The 14010-nt window shown below is 34.3% G+C and overlaps 1 protein-coding gene across 1 annotated transcript in view; it reads right to left on the reverse strand.

Annotated features, from left to right (window-relative positions):
- The window catches only part of LOC131127768 (breakpoint cluster region protein), a 70550-nt gene that overhangs the window by 20744 nt on the left and 35796 nt on the right, over positions 1 to 14010 (reverse strand). The window contains exons 9-15 of the mRNA XM_058069993.2: positions 4471 to 4592; positions 4122 to 4287; positions 3915 to 4034; positions 2787 to 2862; positions 1351 to 1455; positions 1199 to 1273; positions 642 to 739 (exon numbers count right to left, since the gene is read on the reverse strand). Of these exons, the coding sequence (XP_057925976.2) occupies positions 642 to 739; positions 1199 to 1273; positions 1351 to 1455; positions 2787 to 2862; positions 3915 to 4034; positions 4122 to 4287; positions 4471 to 4592 (762 nt within the window). The remainder of the gene's footprint in view (positions 1 to 641; positions 740 to 1198; positions 1274 to 1350; positions 1456 to 2786; positions 2863 to 3914; positions 4035 to 4121; positions 4288 to 4470; positions 4593 to 14010) is intronic.

Here is a 14010-nt window from a genome sequence, read left to right on the forward strand (position 1 = left end):
TCTTGGATGAGTCGCCACAATGCTCCTTGGGTAATTTTGGTTGGTCGGCTACTCCTGGGAAGGTTCACCACTATTCCATGTTTTCACCATTTGTGGATAATGGCTCTCACTGTGGTTTGCTGGAGTCCCAAAGCTTTCTCTATTCCGGGTTTCACTTTCTTGTGGTGGAGTCATGAACACGGACCTTATCTGAGGTAAGTGAGGCCTGCAGTTCTTTGGATGTTGTTGTGGGGCCTTTTGTGACCTCTTGGATGAGTCGCCACAATGCTCCTGGGGTCATTTTGGTTGGTCGGCTACTCCTGGGAAGGTTCACCACTATTCCATGTTTTCACCATTTGTGGATAATGGCTCTCACTGTGGTTTGCTGGAGTCCCAAAGATTTATAAACGGCTTTATAAACTAAATCTTAATTAATGTGACTTAAGTTATATTTTAACAGGGGGGGGGGATCATTTTTTTCACACTGAACAAAACTGCATTTTGTGTTTAGTTGTCATTAACTAATATTTATTTTGGTGTGATGATCTGAAACATTTCCATGTAGGAAAGATGTCAATAAATATTAACTCAGGGAGAAGGAAACACTTTTTCACACCATGAATTTGCTGCCAAGAAATGTCTTTCTCTATTCCGGGTCTCACCTCGTTCCAGCTGGGCTCTGTAGAGTCCCTGTGCACGCGTGTTTTGGCTTTGTTGACAAAGTAACCAAAGGAATCCACCTCAAGAGAGCAGTAAAGATCTGGCGTGGGAGTAGAAACATAAATAGAATTACATATGAATCTCAAAACACGATGGAGCATCTGCATCTGCAAAGTATTCACAAGGCTTCACTGAATTATTTTAATAATGGCTGAGCACCGATAATGCAAATAGGGGTGGGGGAAAAAGACTGCCCAAAGGCACGCGTGCCAAGCTTGTCATCCTATTGAAAAAGACTTGAAGGCTGTGGTTGCTACAGTTACCATTGCAATTCGTGGCTTTTTGTTTTTTTTTTTATTTGAGTGTGTCCTCTTGTATTTGAAGCAGCAGTGAAAAGTACAAGTGAAATTAAAGGCAGCTTGTACACAGCGTTCCTGACTAATCCCACTTGTTCCCTCCGTCCCTGCAGCTGTTCTTCCAGATGACAGTCGCAGAGACACAAAATGAAACCGGTGCACATAGAATTACTGCATCACAAATGGGCGGATATATCACTTACTTAAACTGTACTTGAGTCCGCATGCAGAGTGTACAATGACATTTAGGAAGCCATACAATCCTGGGGATTCGTCATCTGCGTAGGAAACAAAAATACTCAACCACAAGTATTTGGTATTTAAATGGAGTAATAAAGACATTTGTGAATCTCACCCTCTTTGTTCATAGTCACAGGAACGGTGTGGACAGTCTGGAGTTTTACACACGAGTTAGTGAGCATCTGCAGCTCCAGAGATGTGAGCGAAAAGCTTTTGAAACCTAAAAGGATACACCAATAGAGTAAGGAAATCAAACAATGCACAACGATGAGCCGATTCAAGAAACAATACAAGCAGTTGACGTTTGCTAAATACAAGGATGAAGAGTCTTGAACCAGTCATAATTAAATTAAATTAAATTAAATTAAATTAAATTAAATTAAATTAAATTAAATTAAATTAAATTAAATTAAATTAAATTAAATTAAATTAAATTAAATTAAATTAAATTAAATTAAATTAAATTAAATTAAATTAAAAAAGCAGGAAGTGAACAAATGTAACAGTTAAGAGTCTTGAACCAGTCATGATGTGCTATATATATCACTATATTGACACTTGCTATGGTACCCATTGGATGCTCATATCACCTCCTACTTCGGTAAGAGACAAAAAATTAAATTAAATTAAATTAAATTAAATTAAATTAAATTAAATTAAATTAAATTAAATTAAATTAAATTAAATTAAATTAAATTAAATTAAATTAAATTAAATTACATTAAATTAAATTAAATTAAATTAAATTAAGAAAGCAGGAAGTGAACAAATGTAACAGTTAAGAGTCTTGAACCAGTCATGATGTGCTATATATATCACTATATTGACACTTACTATGGTACACGTTATGTCATTGTATGGTCATATCACCTCGTACTTCGGTACGTGACAAAAAATTAAATTAAATTAAATTAAGAAAGCAGGAAGTGAACAAATGTAACAGTTAAGAGTCTTGAACCAGTCATGATGTGCTATATATATATATCACTATATTGACACCTGCTATGGTACCCACTGGATGCTCATATCACCTCCTACTTCGGTACGTGACAAAAAATTAAATTAAATTAAATTAAATTAAATTAAATTAAATTAAATTAAATTAAATTAAATTAAATTAAATTAAATTAAATTAAATTAGGAAAGCAGGAAGTGAACAAATGTAACAGTTAAGAGTCATGATGTGCTATATATATCACTATATTGACACTTACTATGGTACCCATTATGGCATTGGATGCTCATATCACCTACTACTTCGGTACGGGACAAAAAAAAATAAATAAATAAAAACTTCAACTATATTAGGAAAGCAGGAAGTGAACAAATGTAACAGTTACTGATTGTAAAAGTACCAGATGGAGGGGTAGGATTTAATAAGCTTTGCTTTTTCCTACTCCTTTTGGACATGTGGAACTGTGAACTGATTATGTGATGCATTCAATTGTAATCTGATGCATGTTCAAATGAAATAAAACCATTACCATTACCATAGAGTTCCAAGTGTACGCTTTGTACTGTTACATATTTTGATTGCGTGAGATTACTTACATTTCTTTTGCTGTTCACGAATGATCTCCCTCCATTCAGCACGTTCGTAGTCAGAGGAGATGAGAAAGGTGAAGCCCTGGATGACACAAAGAGATTTTTTTTTACAGATTTATAATTGACTACTGTAATGACAAGCTTTAAACAGCAGAGGGCAGCATCGCCTTTAGAACTAACTAACTAAGTTATTTTTCTGATTGACTAATCCAAAGCTTGCTGTTTCAATTAATTGAGTTAATATCTTGTTTTGCCACAAATATAATAGGTCTGATTTCATGGATGACTAAGGAAATTTTAAAAAAAAATCAAATTTGAGATATTGAAATCAGAAGACATTTACATTCTTAAATAAAAAAAATAAAAACAAAGTCAAAATACCAAAACATTCATTCATTCATTCATTCATTTTCTGCTGCTTATCCTCACGAGGGTTGCGGGGGTGCTGGAGCCTATCCCAGCTGTCTTCAGGCGAGAGGCGGGGTACACCCTGGACTGGTGGCCAGCCAATCACAGGGCACATATAGACAAACAACCATTCACACTCACATAGTAGGGCTGCAACTAATTAAGTTATTTTTCTGATTGATTAATCCAAAGCTTGCTGTTTCAATTAATTGAGTTAATATCTTGTTTTGCCACAAATATAATAGGTCCGATTTCATGGATGACTAAGGAATTAAAAAAAAAAAATCTAATTTGTGATACTGAAATTAGAAGATTTACATTCTTAAAAAAAAAAAAAAAAAAAGTCAAAATACCAAAACAGTAGTCGATTAATTGGATAATCGTTCAATTAATTATTCCTGTAATTAGTTCTTGAGCAAGTCTCATGTTTCGGGACCAAAATTACGTTTTTATTAATTTTTTATTTTATTTTTTATCATTATTAAACGAAGGATTATCTGCAACTATAAATCATGCGATTGGAAATCAGTTCCCATTGGCACTTGCACTACACGCTACCATCGATTAATCATCTGAGCCGGTCTCCAGGCTCTTTTTTTGTCATAATATTGTGGATTTCACCCTTCTTCCTCGTTTTTGTTTGTACTCCCAGTAAAAAAAAAAGCCAGATAAAAACAATGTATGTCCCGCTTGAGACAAGATTCTGGGCAGTCCATGAAAACTCACCTTGCCGTTTCTGTTAGCCACCCTGAAAGCCATGCTGGGCGACATGAGAAGAAGCAGAGACTCCTGCTCGGATAACTTCTTCCTTAGTCGCTCCACCGCTTTGGGTCCTTTGGTGGTTCTCTGAAGATGAATAGATGCGAGGTGAGGTGAGTGAATGCCTTTTTGTCGTGCTTTTAGTGTCTAGATTCCGTCTCTCCTCATCCTCACCTTCTCTCTTTGGATCTCGTTCTTGATCTGGGATATTTTGATCTTGAGGGCATCAATTTCCTCGTCCTGCACCAGAGGGATCGGAGTCGACTCGGAGTCTTCGATGGTTTGGAAGGTGAGGTCAGCCAGAGGAATGTACCACTTGCAGTCATACTGTTGTCCTTTGCTGTTTTAGGACAAGATGTGCAAATCATATACTTCTTCAGAAATGTGTTCATTATATACTTTTTGAGTACTTTTTGACTCTGAACCTGAAAGGAAAGTACCAACTGTTTCAATTCTCAATGAAAATGAACTGCTGTACTTTATGTAACATTTATAAACAAACGTAATATTGACCCTGACTCACCCTACAGCCTGTTTCTTCAGCTTGGTGCAGAGCAGAAGGTCGGTGAAGAGGAAGACGTGACGGAGTTTCCTGGAACCTTCAACCAGTTCTACCATGAAGCGGTCTCTCAGAAGTTGACGATTCTACACAAAGGAAATGACAAGGTCGTTATGGGGACTGGAACCACGCTTCATATAACCGTATCAAGTGAAAAAAAATTTTTGTGCTAACACAACTATGCTAAGCTCAGTATTTACTATACATTATGTCCCGTCAACACCGGAAAGGGTTTATTCACCAACGGTAAATTTATATTCGGTAATGCCCTTTCACTTTGCGGTTGTGATATGTAGTATTCTACACTGGCCACCGGGTGTCAGTAATCTTACTATAATGTTCGATAAGACACACAAGCACCAGAACAAAAGCCTTTATTGCAGGTTTGAATGATCTCACAACAGTCCCAATCGCAAGCACTGGTTACCTTTGTCATTTGAATGGTCATATCACCTCGTACTTCAGTATGGGACACAAAATGTAAAAATTCAAAAAAATAAAAAAAACTGTATTACGGAAAGCAGGAAGTGTACAAATGTAACAGTTACTGTTTGTAAAAGAACCAGATGGAGGGGTAGGATTTAATAAGCTTTGCTTCTTCCTACTCCTTTTGGACATGTACGTGACAAAAAAATAAAAACATAAATAATAATTAAAAAAAAAACGTTAAACTATATTAGAAAGCAGGAAGTGAACAAATGTAACAGTTACTGATTGTAAAAGTACCAGATGGAGGGGTAGGATTTAATAAGCTTTGCTTCTTCCTACTCCTTTTGGACATGTACGTGACAAAAAAATAAAAACATAAATAATAATTTTAAAAAAACTTTAAACTATATTAGAAAGCAGGAAGTGAACAAATATAACAGTTACTGATTGTAAAAGTACCAGATGGAGGGGTAGGATTTAATAAGCTTTGCTTCTTCCTACTCCTTTTGGACATGTAAGTGACAAAAAAATAAAAACATAAATAATAATTTAAAAAAAAAACCTTAAACTATATTAGGAAAGCAGGAAGTGAACAAATGTAACATTTACTGATTGTAAAAGTACCAAATGGAGGGGTAGGATTTAATAAGCTTTGCTTCTTCCTACTCCTTTTGGACATGTAAGTGACAAAAAAAATAAAAACATAAATAATAATTTTTAAAAAACCTTAAACTATATTAGGAAAGCAGGAAGTGAACAAATGTAACAGTTACTGATTGTAAAAGAACCAGATGGAGGGGTAGGATTTAATAAGCTTTGCTTCTTCCTACTCCTTTTGGACATGTAAGTGACAAAAAAATAAAAACATAAATAATAATTTAAAAAAAAAACCTTAAACTATATTAGGAAAGCAGGAAGTGAACAAATATAACAGTTATTGATTGTAAAAGTACCAGATGGAGGGGTAGGATTTAATAAGCTTTGCTTCTTCCTACTCCTTTTGGACATGTAAGTGACAAAAAAAATAAAAACATAAATAATAATAAAAAAAAAAACTTAAACTATATTAGGAAAGCAGGAAGTGAACAAATGTAACAGTTACTGATTGTAAAAGTACCAGATGGAGGGGTAGGACGTAATAAGCTTTGCCTCTTCCTACTCCTTTTGGACATGTAAGTGACAAAAAAAATAAAAACATAAATAATAATTTAAAAAAAAACCTTAAACTATATTAGGAAAGCAGGAAGTGAACAAATGTAACAGTTACTGATTGTAAAAGTACCAGATGGAGGGGTAGGATTTAATAAGCTTTGCTTCTTCCTACTCCTTTTGGACATGTAAGTGACAAAAAAATAAAAACATAAATAATAATTTAAAAAAAAAACCTTAAACTATATTAGGAAAGCAGGAAGTGAACAAATATAACAGTTATTGATTGTAAAAGTACCAGATGGAGGGGTAGGATTTAATAAGCTTTGCTTCTTCCTACTCCTTTTGGACATGTAAGTGACAAAAAAATAAAAACATAAATAATAATTAAAAAAAAAAATTCTTAAACTATATTAGGAAAGCAGGAAGTGAACAAATGTAACATTTACTGATTGTAAAAGTACCAGATGGAGGGGTAGGATTTAATAAGCTTTGCTTCTTCCTACTCCTTTTGGACATGTAAGTGACAAAAAAATAAAAACATAAATAATAAATTAAAAAAAAATCCTTAAACTATATTAGGAAAGCAGGAAGTGAACAAATGTAACATTTACTGATTGTAAAAGTACCAGATGGAGGGGTAGGATTTAATAAGCTTTGCTTCTTCCTACTCCTTTTGGACATGTAAGTGACAAAAAAAATAAAAACATAAATAATAATTTTAAAAAAAACCTTAAACTATATTAGGAAAGCAGGAAGTGAACAAATGTAACAGTTACTGATTGTAAAAGAACCAGATGGAGGGGTAGGATTTAATAAGTTTTGCTTCTTCCTACTCCTTTTGGACATGTACGTGACAAAAAAATAAAAACATAAATAATAATTTAAAAAAAAAACTTAAACTATATTAGGAAAGCAGGAAGTGAACAAATGTAACATTTACTGATTGTAAAAGTACCAGATGGAGGGGTAGGATTTAATAAGCTTTGCTTCTTCCTACTCCTTTTGCACATGTAAGTGACAAAAAATAAAAACATAAATAAATTTAAAAAAAAACCTTAAACTATATTAGGAAAGCAGGAAGTGAACAAATGTAACAGTTACTGATTGTAAAAGTACCAGATGGAGGGGTAGGATTTAATAAGCTTTAAAACTGCATCTTAACGCCAAACTGGATAAAAAGAAAATCAGTGTTTCCAACTCCTGAGTGGCTGTTTGTGCTCGGGCCTTTGACCCGAGGGTGGAGGCTGTTTACATTGTGACACATCCCAACGTGAAACTTTGTTGCCAAACACGGCAGCACGGCCCAAACAAGGAAATCCATGTAGCACATGCTTGTTGAGCGGTGGTTGAGCGGCACTCCAATATGTCTGACGGTGTCCTGGTTTCAGAAAGATTACATCCGCTTATTGCTTTCATGACACAAACAGGACGGCAACTGCTCAATAATCCAATGGAAAAAAGCAGCTGTTTGTGCACCCACTTTTAAAAATATGCATCTATGAAGAGATTGGGTATTTTTGCATGGGGAGATACAAATATCAGATCAATATAACCATGATAAGGTCGATGTTTTTTCTTTTTTTTCAATGTTTTTTTTCTTATTGTTACACAGTTGCTAAGTTATATCAACATATTGTTATATTATTTGTTATATATTAAGGTTGTTCAGGTTGTTTATAAACTTTGGGGGCAAATTGGGGGTAATGCAATGTTATTTGTACTTCGGGCCTTCACATTAAAAGCGCATTTACATCTTCTCTAACTGCGATGAACCAAAGTCTTCCAACAACATCAAATTATAAGGACAAACTGATTAAAGATTCAGCATTGGTACAAGCCTGGAGTTTGTTTTCCAGAGAGAAGATGATCACATCCTTTTTTTGATGCGCATAAATTAGCATGAATTAATTTGTCATCAAATAAATACGGACACTAACACGCCACGCAGACGTATTAACGTCATTAAAGCTGTTCCGCGACACATCATGTAACACAGGAGGTCTCAAACACGCGGCCCGCGGGCCAAATGTGGCCCGCAGGACACACTTCTCTGACATTTTTTGACATTTAACATCCATAAAGAATAAACAGGTCATAGCCGCTTTCATAGATCAGCCTTATTTTCTATCTTGAAAATATTGTCAAAAGCATTTTAAGGTGTGCCTCAAGGGTCTATCTTAAGCCCAAACTTGTTTTCCAGCTAAATCAGGGGTCTCAAACACGCGGCCCGCGGGCCAAATGTGGCCCGCAGGACACTAGTTTGAGGCCCCCGCCTTGATATGAAAGTTTAATGTTAGTGTGGCCCGCGCAAGTTTGATATAAATGCTGTATGGTATCATGTACCCAGAAAAAATTATTACGTTTGATTCATGTTCATGTTAAAGGTTAAATAACTGTTAATAGTTATCCTCCCTATCCGTGTGGAAGTGGTAAGTTTTTGGCTATTTAAGTTTAAAGGAAATAACTTGAAGGCTACCGTTTAGGTCGCTAGCTCTCTAGTTTGCGAGTTAGCATGTGTCTCAAGACGCTGCAGTTGCGCAATATGTTGTAAATAAAAAGAGTATAAATGTGACTATAGTCGTGTTTTGTCATGTCTACAGGGCTCTAATAATGCTTTGTTCATTTTAATCTGAAAAAAAATAATTTGTCTACCCACCAACTATATATGGTTTCTTAAGTTTTTATTATTTGCTGTTTTATTATTATTATTATATTTATTTATTTATTACTGATTGATTGATTTTCTTTATTCTTGATTTGTTTATTTTTTTTCATCTTGTTTTGTATAGAAAAATAAAAAGTAAGATATTTGAGAACAGTGGAATGTTTTATCAGAGCTTTTCTTGTAGAAAATCGGAACCAAAGCAAAGTTTATTCATTTTTCTGTTTTTAATAAATGCGTTTTTTTTTTTTTTTTTTTTTGGAAAACCTGATGCGGCCCAGTCTCACCCAGACCCTAGCTCCAGTGGCCCCCAAGTAAATTGAGTTTGAGACCCCTGATGTAATAAAACGACATAAACATGCAAAAACTATGGGCTTTCTAACAGTAATTATTGTCTTTTTTTAATCATTGCTACAAAAACTGGGCTGGTCCGACTTTGTGGAGGTGACCCCCTTCCACAGCATTGACAGTGAAGTCAGGAAGGATGGGAGTCAGCTCTGTTAGTTACTCAGCAGGTCTTCCTCATTAGCAATTCAGAGACCCTCGCCTCCGGCGTTCGCACTGGTTAGTCACAAGCTTCCTTTCCTACCGCTTCCTTCACGACTTCAGCAGATGGGCCAGAATGAGTCAGCAACCGGGTTTTATTGGCGCTTCCATGCAACGTGTGCAATGAGCTTTTACCGTCGACAGCATGAATACAGTGGAACGTACTTCAGTGTAACCTTTTAAAGTATTTTTCAATTATATTAAACCAAAAGCATAATCCGTTGAATCTGGCATTGCCACACGTGGCAAGTCCTACATTTATTTTATGTACATATTTAGATTACTTAGATTACCATGAAAAAATACCATGGAAGGGCTTGAATGACTTAAGGAATGCTAACAAGCTAAAATTAGCATGAAAACAGTTAGCATAGTAAATGTTTATATAAGTGCCTACCTCTAAAAATTAAAAAAAAAATAGTTTAATTTTAGTTTAATGACTGTATGGTCATATCACCTCGTACTTCGGTACAAGACAAAAAATAAATAAATAATAATATTAAACTATATTAGGAAAACAGGAAGTGAACAAATGTAACAGTTACTGATTGTAAAAGTACCAGATGGAGGGGAAGGATTTAATAAGCTTTGCTTCTTCCTACTCCTTTTGGACATGTGGAACTGTGAACTGATTATGGGATGCATTCAATTGTAATCTGATGCATGTTCAAATGAAATAAAACCATTACATTACCATTTAGTAGAAATATGTTAGCATGCTAACATCTAGCATAATAGTGGTGTCTGATTTCACATTCATGAAAATAACAGAAAATGCTAGTATACTTATGTTAGCAATGTTAAAATGCTAATGTTAGCATGCTAACACCAAGCATGACAGTTATTAAGTGTTTATATATGTGTCTACCCATGAATATAGCAAAGAAATGCTAGTATTCTGATGTTAGCATGCTAACAATGCAAACATGCTAATGTTAGCATGCTTAAGCATTGCATGATGCCAGGGAGGCTAAATGGTTTGGCACAAATGCGTAGTAATTGATAAGTGTTCATATAAGTGTTTACCTATGATAAAAGCTAAAAATGTTACTATGCTAATATTGGCACGTTAGCAATGTTAACATGCTAAGGTTTGGATGCTAACACCAAACATGACAGTACTAAGTGTTTATATATGTGTCTACCCATGAATATAGCAAAAAAATGCTAGTGTTCTGATGTTAGCATGCTAGCAATGTAAACATGCTAATGTTAGCATGCTTAAGCATTGCATGATGCCAGGGAGGCTAAATGGTTTGGCACAAATGCGTAGTAAGTGATAAGTGTTCATATGAGTGTTTACCTATGATAAAAGCTAAAAATGTTACTATGCTAATATGGGCACATTAGCAATGTTAACATGCTAAGGTTTGCATGCTAACACCAAACATGACAGTGGTAAGTGTTTATATATGTGTCTACCCAGGAATATAGCAAAAAATGCTAGTGTTCTGATGTTAGCATGCTAGCAATGCAAACATGCTAATGTTAGCATGCTTAAACATTGCATGATGCCAGGGAGGCTAAATGGTTTGGCACAAATGCGTAGTAATTGATAAGTGTTCATATAAGTGTTTGCCTATGATAAAAGCTAAAAATGTTACTATGCTAATATTGGCACATTAGCAATGTTAACATGCTAAGGTTTGCATGCTAACACCAAACATGACAGTAGTAAGTGTTTACATATGTGTCTACCCATGAATATAGCAAAATAAAATGCTAGTATTCTGACATTAACATGCTAGCAAACATGCTAATGTTAGCATGCTTAAGCATTGCATGATGGCGCAATGTACCAGGGAGGCTAAATGGTTTGGCACAAATGCATAGTAAGTGATAAGTGTTAATATTCATATTCATGTTCATATTCAAGTGTTTACCTATGAAAAAAGCTAAAAATGTTACTATGCTAATATTGGCATGTTAGCAATGTTAACATGCTAAGGTTTGCATGCTAAAACCTAACACCAAACCAATATTTGTGTCTACCCATGAAAATTAAAAAAGTTAGCTACTATGAAAAAAGCTAAAAATGTTACTATGCTAATATTGGCATGTTAGCAATGTTAACATGCTAAGGTTTGCATGCTAACACCTAACACCAAACCAATATTTGTGTCTACCCATGAAAATTTAAAAAGTTAGCTACTATGAAAAAAGCTAAAAATGTTACTATGCTAATATTGGCATGTTAGCAATGTTAACATGCTAAGGTTTGCATGCTAACACCTAACACCAAACCAATATTTGTGTCTACCCATGAAAATTAAAAAAGTTAGCTACTATGAAAAAAGCTAAAAATGTTACTATGCTAATATTGGCATGTTAGCAATGTTAACATGCTAAGGTTTGCATGCTAACACCTAACACCAAACCAATATTTGTGTCTACCCATGAAAATTAAAAAAGTTAGCTACTATGAAAAAATCCAAAAATGTTACTATGCTAATATTGGCATGTTAGCAATGTTAACATGCTAAGGTTTGCATGCTAACACCTAACACCAAACCAATATTTGTGTCTACCCATGAAAATTAAAAAAGTTAGCTACTATGAAAAAAGCCAAAAATGTTACTATGCTAATATTGGCATGTTAGCAATGTTAACATGCTAAGGTTTGCATGCTAACACCTAACACCAAACCAATATTTGTGTCTACTCATGAAAATTAAAAAAGTTAGCTACTATGAAAAAAGCTAAAAATGTTACTATGCTAATATTGGCATGTTAGCAATGTTAACATGCTAAGGTTTGCATGCTAACACCTAACACCAAACCAATATTTGTGTCTACCCATGAAAATTAAAAAAGTTAGCTACTATGAAAAAATCCAAAAATGTTACTATGCTAATATTGGCATGTTAGCAATGTTAACATGCTAAGGTTTGCATGCTAACACCTAACACCAAACCAATATTTGTGTCTACCCATGAAAATTAAAAAAGTTAGCTACTATGAAAAAAGCCAAAAATGTTACTATGCTAATATTGGCATGTTAGCAATGTTAACATGCTAAGGTTTGCATGCTAACACCTAACACCAAACCAATATTTGTGTCTACTCATGAAAATTAAAAAAGTTAGCTACTATGAAAAAAGCTAAAAATGTTACTATGCTAATATTGGCATGTTAGCAATGTTAACATGCTAAGGTTTGCATGCTAACACCTAACACCAAACCAATATTTGTGTCTACCCATGAAAATTAAAAAAGTTAGCTACTATGAAAAAAGCTAAAAATGTTACTATGCTAATATTGGCATGTTAGCAATGTTAACATGCTAAGGTTTGCATGCTAACACCTAACACCAAACCAATATTTGTGTCTACCCATGAAAATTAAAAAAGTTAGCTACTATGAAAAAAGCTAAAAATGTTACTATGCTAATATTGGCATGTTAGCAATGTTAACATGCTAAGGTTTGCATGCTAACACCTAACACCAAACCAATATTTGTGTCTACCCATGAAAATTAAAAAAGTTAGCTACTATGAAAAAAGCCAAAAATGTTACTATGCTAATATTGGCATGTTAGCAATGTTAACATGCTAAGGTTTGCATGCTAACACCTAACACCAAACCAATATTTGTGTCTACTCATGAAAATTAAAAAAGTTAGCTACTATGAAAAAAGCTAAAAATGTTACTATGCTAATATTGGCATGTTAGCAATGTTAACATGCTAAGGTTTGCATGCTAACACCTAACACCAAACCAATATTTGTGTCTACCCATGAAAATTAAAAAAGTTAGCTACTATGAAAAAAGCTAAAAATGTTACTATGCTAATATTGGCATGTTAGCAATGTTAACATGCTAAGGTTTGCATGCTAACACCTAACACCAAACCAATATTTGTGTCTACCCATGAAAATTAAAAAAGTTAGCTACTATGAAAAAAGCTAAAAATGTTACTATGCTAATATTGGCATGTTAGCAATGTTAACATGCTAAGGTTTGCATGCTAACACCTAACACCAAACCAATATTTGTGTCTACCCATGAAAATTAAAAAAGTTAGCTACTATGAAAAAAGCCAAAAATGTTACTATGCTAATATTGGCATGTTAGCAATGTTAACATGCTAAGGTTTGCATGCTAACACCTAACACCAAACCAATATTTGTGTCTACTCATGAAAATTAAAAAAGTTAGCTACTATGAAAAAAGCCAAAAATGTTACTATGCTAATATTGGCATGTTAGCAATGTTAACATGCTAAGGTTTGCATGCTAACACCTAACACCAAACCAATATTTGTGTCTACCCATGAAAATTAAAAAAGTTAGCTACTATGAAAAAAGCTAAAAATGTTACTATGCTAATATTGGCATGTTAGCAATGTTAACATGCTAAGGTTTGCATGCTAACAACTAACACCAAACCAATATTTGTGTCTACCCATGAAAATTAAAAAAGTTAGCTACGTTAGCTAGGCTAGTTAGGCGAGTTAGACTAAATGGTTTGGCACAAAAAATGGTCCTGTGTCTCACAGTGCTAAAGAATCCTTAAAAAAAATCCTGGCGGAGTTTAATATTAAGGAGGAAAAACTAGATAGATAAATGTCATGCTGACATTAGCATTCAGCTAAAAACAACACTTCTTGGCTGCTGGTGTCATTTATGGTTTGCAGTTTGCAAAACATATCTAACATATTTCCATGTTGCTCTTAACGTTTGACAACTTGAAAAGTCAGAGCCCAAGCCTGAGTC

The sequence above is a fragment of the Doryrhamphus excisus genome, linkage group LG3 (genome assembly GCF_037039965.1).
Source record: "Doryrhamphus excisus strain RoL-2023G ecotype Guam linkage group LG3, RoL_Dexc_Guam_v1.1, whole genome shotgun sequence".
Taxonomy (NCBI): Eukaryota; Metazoa; Chordata; class Actinopteri; order Syngnathiformes; family Syngnathidae; genus Doryrhamphus; species Doryrhamphus excisus.